The following is a 7508-nucleotide window of genomic DNA, read 5'->3' as shown; positions in this document are numbered from 1 at the left end:
ACAGTTAGCAATGTATTCAGCTTGTATATTGCTTTGACACATTTATTTCTTTCTAAGTAACAAAATAGAAATAATCTAGCTAGCTCCTAAGGACGCACCACTGTTTCTTAGGATTAGTGACAACACAGATTCAGGATGCCATGCTACAACAATTTATGATGGACCCCCTTCAAATATGTCATCAGGATGGACCTGAAATTAGAAGGCTCCTGTAATGAAGAGCGCAACAAGGGCAATTAAATGACTGATTATTTAAAAAAATGTAAGCAGAGTCTGAAGAAGAAGAAGAAGATTAAGAAACAAATCAAGGAGCCAGAGAAGCCTTAGAAGAGTATATTTTTTTGCTGGAGCCCGTTTTCCTCTTATTTGTGTGTGTTTTTATGTGATTTATATTGTTTTAAACATTTCTGAAAGCACTGAAGCAACTGTTGTAATTAGCTTGTACTAAATTAACTTGATCTTTCCATCCATTTTACCATTACAGTGCCATGGCTGTCATAGCCCATTCTTTCAGCACTGAGCACAAGGCGAGAATAAACTCTGCAAGGAACAGACCAATTTGTATTTGTCAATTAATCTAGCTTACCTATCTTTAGGATGTGGACAGAAAATGAGAGCACCCAACAAAACATGCCGACTCCAAACTGGTAGTGCGCATACTAGGGATTCAAACCATGAGCAGCACTATTTTTAATGGGTTTTAACTTTTCGTACATTACTTAAAGGATAACACTGAAAATTATAGAAAGACAGCACATACAGTTTTCTTTATAAGGCTTTATATTTTAATGCAAATATCCTTTCATATACAGTAAATGAATTCTAAATGAATTCAACAGAAGACAACAGATAACCAGTTACCCATTGGTTTGTAAAGTCTGACACCACCCTGAAACATACAGGGTAAAATGAAAAAAAGCAATATGCTTTTACACAATAGGAAGAATAAATTGTTTTCCTATAATATATGCAGATTGAAAAGAAACCAATAGAAAACTTAAAAAATTAAGTACAGGTCATTACAGCAAATGTCCCAAACCTCAAATATGAGTTCAGAACACACTGTTTGTTGTATAGAATTAACACCACCTGCCCTTTCAAAGGGGGCTTTAACATAAGTAATAATACATAAATATCTATACACATACAACAATTTGAATGTTAAAATAAATAAATATTGCTGCTTTTGCTTGTTCCTAATACAAAACTAAATGACTATGCTTGTTCTTCCAGTTCTTGCAGGTCTGCAGCATGCTAGTTATGTTGAGCAATCACCTTCACTCTGTGCCTAAGGAGAAAAATAAAAGGGAAATTAAGCCATGCTAGTTTTCTTTCTACTTCCTTATCCTTCAACTGCCTGACATGTGACATGCTTTCTCAATGTATTAACTCATGTAAGGCTCGATGATCAGGGAAAAGCTGACACCTAGTCTTTAGCAGAGCCATACATTTGTTGTCTCATTTACTACATTGTATAATAATGCATTCATTTTACTTTAGCACCATCATCATTTAGTTTAAAAGATTTTTGATAAGTGGCTAATTCCATGTATGTGACAGCAGTTTTTCAAGTTTTCAAGTGGTCTTAATTACCTTAAAACATTGCTTTTCTGTAAAAACACTTTAATAAGTAACTATACTTACTGGAGGCATTTGATGACTTCCATCACCCACCGCTGACTGGGATTTGCACAAATCTGTTTGCCCCATTTGGTGTGGAAACTGGAAAAAAGCAATTGATAAACTAAGTTTAGCATGTAAAGAATAACCCCCCATGCCAATTAAAAGTCTTTGAGACCACTGACAAAGCATATATAACCATTAATACAGCTATGCTTTCTCGTACAGTACATAATATCCATCCATTAATTTACCCACACATTGAAATACACTGGAGTCCATCTATCCATTTTCTTAACACACTTAGTTTAATACTGGGGGTCAACACGCATCTTGGAAGCCCGCTCAATACACACGGACACATCAAAGGACACAATGGGATGATTTCAATGTATCCTTTAAGTTTTCAAAACTGTTAATCCAACTGATAGCATTGGCATTGGGTACAATGCATAAATCAGCCCAAGACTGGGTGCCAGTTCATATCAAAGCAAGCTCACATAATTGCCCACATTATTACAATGTCAGGTATCATTTTGAATGATTAAAGGTTGCTGGAGTTTTTTCTATAAGGTTTCAGATAATGAGAGCCTAGAAGGAGGACTATGATAAGCTGACTTGTGTTTTCTACCTATTAAAATTCTATATTTTAATAAATTCTGTTAATCATGGCACTGGAGAGTGGCAACATTTTGCTAGTTTTTCAGACATGTAAGGAAGAATTTCACTGTCGTCTGTGTATGTGGTAATACTACTACTACCACTACTCACTGCCTTTTGCACCCAAAGTGTGTAATCTCTGGATGGAGTTCAAAACAGGGATTTAGGGATTATGATGCAGCAGTTCTAATCGCTGAGCCACCCCGAGACAAATAGCCCAAAAAAACTACTCAGAGTAGAAAGAATTTGCAAACTCTTCATCTAAACAGTGTCCATACTGAGATTCTAAACTAGATGAACACCATGTTATTTAAGGAGTTTTAAAAAATATTGATTGGTTGATGTGCAATAAAATATTAATACCTTTAAACTTCAGGAATGCATTAGATAGCCAAAATGCACTATAGTTTATCATTTTAAATATTAACATTAATTATGAATTAACTAAAAATAATCTAAATAATTTAATTATCAAATGATTTGCTAGTGATCTGTTCCATTTCATAGGTTAATACAGAAAATAATCTTTTTATATAAACAAATTATAAAAATTATTTAAAAAAACTTACATGACAGCTTCAATGTTGCACAGATCTGCAGATGTTTGTATTGTATAGCCTTTCATAGCATGACACCTCATTTGCCTGGTTGTATAGGAGACGCAGCAGTCTTCGTACACTTAAAAATAATTAAGGAAAAGGGAGATAACAACTCTGTACAACTTTTGCATATTGTGTATTTCAGAAGAAAGAGAAAAGAATAAAAGAAAAAGCTTGCATCAAATGGTGGTCAACAGAATGTAATTGCCAAAAGTCAGCTTATTTCCAAAGGAACAGAGTAAAGGAAGGTAAAGTGGATACTTACTTGCAGACACAGCAAACACATTTAGTGTCAGAAGCACAAGCAGCGAAATGAACAGTGATTTGCCGGAGGCCATTGCTGTGAGGATTTTGGATAAAATATCAGTGAAAGAATTAATCTTTGTCTTGCCTTCCAGCTCTACTCTGCTTCTGTGCCAGAGCGTGCTCACTTAGGCTTATATTTGTGTGTAGCACAATAAAGTAAGGCTTGATAAGGAGGAGCCAAACTTTTGTTAACACTGGGATTTTCCAGTGTGACATTATAAGTAATTCATTTTAAATGACTTCCTTTTTGACTTTTTTTGTGTCTTAAAAAAGAATGAAATGCATTACGTTGTGTACCTAAAAGTTGGCAGGCAATAAAAACTCCAGGTTCCTGACGAAATAAATGTAATGCTATAAAATTCCAGCAGTACATTTTCTTGATTTAAATTGCATCAACCTAATTAAGTTTAAAATACTGCAAGGAAATGAAAATCCTTTGATTTGATTAGCAGTGTTTCATGACAGGCAAACCTATTGGAACACCAATGTCTTAAGAGGGTACATACACTCAGCAGCCATCAAAACAAATTTTTAAATGAACTCCCCCATGGCAAAAAGTTCTTCCATTTTTTCACAATCAACACTGCTGTGTTGCAGTGCTCCTGAATATATGAAACTTTTTGTTAACTGCTTAAGTTAATATGCAGTAATTTTATAGGACCCAACTTAATAAACATTTTGAAGTGAGATTAAATTTTACTACTACTGGTGGGAGCATGTGGTGGATGCTTAAGATAAAGGACTAAAATAAATTGATTCTGTTTTTTTCCATTGCTGCATGAATCCAAATCTTATTTCCAGGTTACACCTTGCTGTGTCCAAAAAACAGCAGTCAATGAAAATGCAAATGGCAGGACACATAAAAAATGCTTTTAGTCTTATTAAAACGACAAAAGGAAAATCAATAAATAGCATTCATTTTGATTTAGGCATAAGTGAGGCCCCTCAGATCTAAGCTGTTAGTCTTCTGCTGTTATCAAAGAAAAAAACTAAACTGACATTCATAAGTAACCCAAAACTGAGAATTCTAAATAATCACAGCAACCCAAAAAATGTGTGATTTTTTTTTTGTCAGGATATTGAAACATATGACAGAATCTCTGGCAAAGGTTATACAGAATGTCAGCAGCACTTGATTGGTACCTATAGTCACGTATGAAGAGGGTCTCATTGGAGTCTGAGGATCTAACCCTGATACATTGTGAAGCAGAACATAATTTTAGTGCAGTTGGCATAACTGGACAAAAATGGACAGTAGTGGGACTGAAAAGTCAGTTTCACACAATAAATATCTGAAAATGATTATCACAAGAAAGTATAAATCAAATTTTAGTAGTCTGATGGAAAACATCAAGCAAAATGTTAATAGATGTTCTTCTCCCCAATTTAGTTTAGATGGGAAAAGTCAATGTTCTCAAATGAATGTTCACCTCAAGGCTTTATGTCTTTTTTTTAGAGCATCCCTTTTTCATCAACAAACCTTTCTTAAGTTGTTAGACCCAACTGTAACATTATTGATCTAGAATTAAAAATGGTCATGCATCATATGGTGACTCTACAGAGCTCTAAAGCAGTCGTCCACATTGTACTAGCTAACTTTCAGCTGTATTGGAAACTGTCAGAATTTCACCTGCTTGGTTTGCAATGGAAGAAAAATTCTGTTCTAAACTTTCTTTGGATGCTCTGCTCCATGCTTCAGTTAACAGTTTCACTGCCATTCTCTAAACATTATAAGTGTGTATTTCATCCTTATCAGAACTATGCAGTTTTCAATCTATGGAAGATTCTTGAGACTGCAACATTTAGAGATCTCTATATTGATAATGCATTTGCATTTTTTGAACGATTAAGCTCCAACAAATTTTGTTAAAAGTAACATGCCTAGCTTCCCATACCTTCCACTATTATACATTCCTGAAGGGATATTAACTAGCATGGTTGAAGACTTAGAAAGCATTTCCATGGTATATAAAAAAATCAACAAATATACGCTTTCCTGATGTTTGGGAATGACAGAAATGGGATCTTTTATTTATACATTAAAAAAACAGTAGAATTCAGTCATTCATAACATACTTTGTAGTCCAATATACACCAAGCATGACATAATTCAACCAAAAATTTGCATTTAATAACAAATGTCTTGTCTAAAATATACCAAGAGCAAGATCTAGCCTGTGAGCGATGTAATCAAGCACCTGCATCACTGGGTCACATGTTTTGTGAATTTCCTACACTTAAACCATTTGAGGCCAAATTTTTTTTAACTGTGCATCTCCCAGGTAGCTGTAGATTTAAAGTCACTCTTAACACTTTAATAGCAACCTTTGAAGTAATATAAATTGAGTAAAAAGTGTACTATTAAAATTAATTTGCAATATCCTATAACACATTACTTTCACAAAGATTCGTTTTCTCAGTTGGAAAAATGTCAGCCTGATCTCTAATAATCAGCAGGAAAGTGATGTTCTGAATTATCTAAAATTAGAAAAAATCAGAATACTTATATAAGGATCTATTCAAAAGCTTATCAAGAACTCATTAATGTAATTTTGAAGTAAATGCGCTGTGTCTGTGTTTAACTTATTTTAGATGGGGCTCTCTGTTTGCATTGTTGCCTTTGACAGGTAGGGGGCTGAATGCTGAGAGGTTTTTTTTATTGTATGGAACCACATTATTGCACTTTCTGTTGTTCTCGTTGGTTTTATTTGATTTGTGTTATTAAAAACACATACACAATCATTAGTGTGCATCAATATGGAAAGAGTTTGGACTCTTTGGACTGGATTACTGACACTGATTCATATATGTAATTATATTATTTCACATCTTCCAACACTTCATTATTATATTACTCCAACACTTTTATATTGCTGTTATTAGAAATCACCCCTCCATCTTTCATCAATGATCCAGAAAATATAGAATATCTGGTCACAATAGTTTTCATAAGTTTGCTTTTTTCTTTGAACTTTCCCAGGTACCCTGAAATACTGTGAGCATGATTTTTTTAGTCAAAGTTTCTCTGTATATTGTAATCCTTGAAGAACACCATCACTTTATTTGCACGTACATATTTTTCTCACCACTGCACTCCTCTGTTTTTTTAAACCAGAGCTTTTTAATGATCCCCAGTACTTTCTATCTTGCTCCATCTTTTAAAATTTCTAACCTGTTTTAGGTTAATCAGCTTATGAATACAAGGAGGAGGAGACCATGAATATTGACCTCTACAACAACAACAACAACAACATATATTTATTTAGCATATTACAAATGGTGTAGGTCAAAGTCCTTTACAAGATGAAAAAAGAAAAGTTTATTAATAATAAAAATAACATTTGCCAATACTAAATAACAAAGAAAAAAATAAGGTCCAATGGCCGGGAGGATAGAAGAAAAATAAACAAAACAAAATAAAATAAACTCCAGAGGGCTGGAGAAAAAGAAAAAAAAATCTGCAGGGGTTCCAAGGTCATGAGACCGCCCAGCCCCCACTGGGCATTCTACCTAACATAAATGATCTAAATCAGTCCTTATGGTTTGCTCTAGTGGACTTTAAGAGTAATATGGGAAAAATGGCATGCATTAGAATAAAATCTGTAACATTTTGAAGATGCCTTGTGGACCAAAATAATAAAGTCCTAGATACAACAGCTTGCACAAGCCTGCTATAAAGCATTTCATTATTGAATTGACAATGGGAAAGTCAGGTCTAGGGTGAGGCACTACTTGGCAACTACTACTTCATCATTTCAGACTTTTACTATCACTTATAAATGACATATGGTATGTGATCACCTGATGCATATTGAAGCTATTGTACTGCCACCTCATACTCTGACGCAACATGCTCTTTCAACACAGCAGTTTAACAAGAAGCATCCTCAAATGAGTGACCTACACCCTTCATAATAGGAACAGCAGTATGAAAAAAAACTTGTGACCTAATGATTGTATTAAGCAGATCTGAAAATGGTAGAATGGGATTTAAAGATTGATCAGTAAGTGATTTACTAAAGCATAAATGAATAAACAGTCAATATATTAATCATCAAGTGTGTTTAAACCACTTCAGGATCACAGAGAGAATGAAGCCTATTCCTGTACATTGCTCACAAGGTAGGAGACAATGTTGGATTGAGTAGCAGACTATAACAGGACAAAAGTCCAAGCGGGCACATGGAGAACATGCAGACTTCACACAGGCAGTGCCTGGGATAAGGCATAAAAGTAGTCTCCTAGAGGTGTGAGGAAGCAGTGCTATCCACTATTTCACCATGCATCTCTTGCAAAATTACTCCACTACCATTAAAAAATAAT

At 34.4% G+C, this 7508-nt stretch overlaps 1 protein-coding gene across 1 annotated transcript; it reads right to left on the bottom strand.

Annotated features, from left to right (window-relative positions):
• Positions 1-762: 762 nt before the first annotated feature.
• Positions 763-3295, bottom strand: LOC114646640 (C-C motif chemokine 20-like). The gene is made up of 4 exons (XM_051922081.1): positions 3145-3295; positions 2850-2958; positions 1645-1722; positions 763-1288 (listed from the first exon to the last, which is right to left on the bottom strand). Exons 1-4 carry the CDS (start codon positions 3215-3217, stop codon positions 1255-1257), a joined length of 294 nt encoding a protein of 97 aa, XP_051778041.1. The 5' UTR covers positions 3218-3295; the 3' UTR covers positions 763-1254.
• Between the last annotated feature and the right edge of the window lie 4213 nt (positions 3296-7508).

The sequence above is a fragment of the Erpetoichthys calabaricus genome, chromosome 2, assembly GCF_900747795.2.
Source record: "Erpetoichthys calabaricus chromosome 2, fErpCal1.3, whole genome shotgun sequence".
Classification (NCBI taxonomy): Eukaryota; Metazoa; Chordata; class Cladistia; order Polypteriformes; family Polypteridae; genus Erpetoichthys; species Erpetoichthys calabaricus.
Note: the sequence above shows the minus strand (reverse complement) of the source record. Positions and strands in the feature narration are given on the sequence as shown.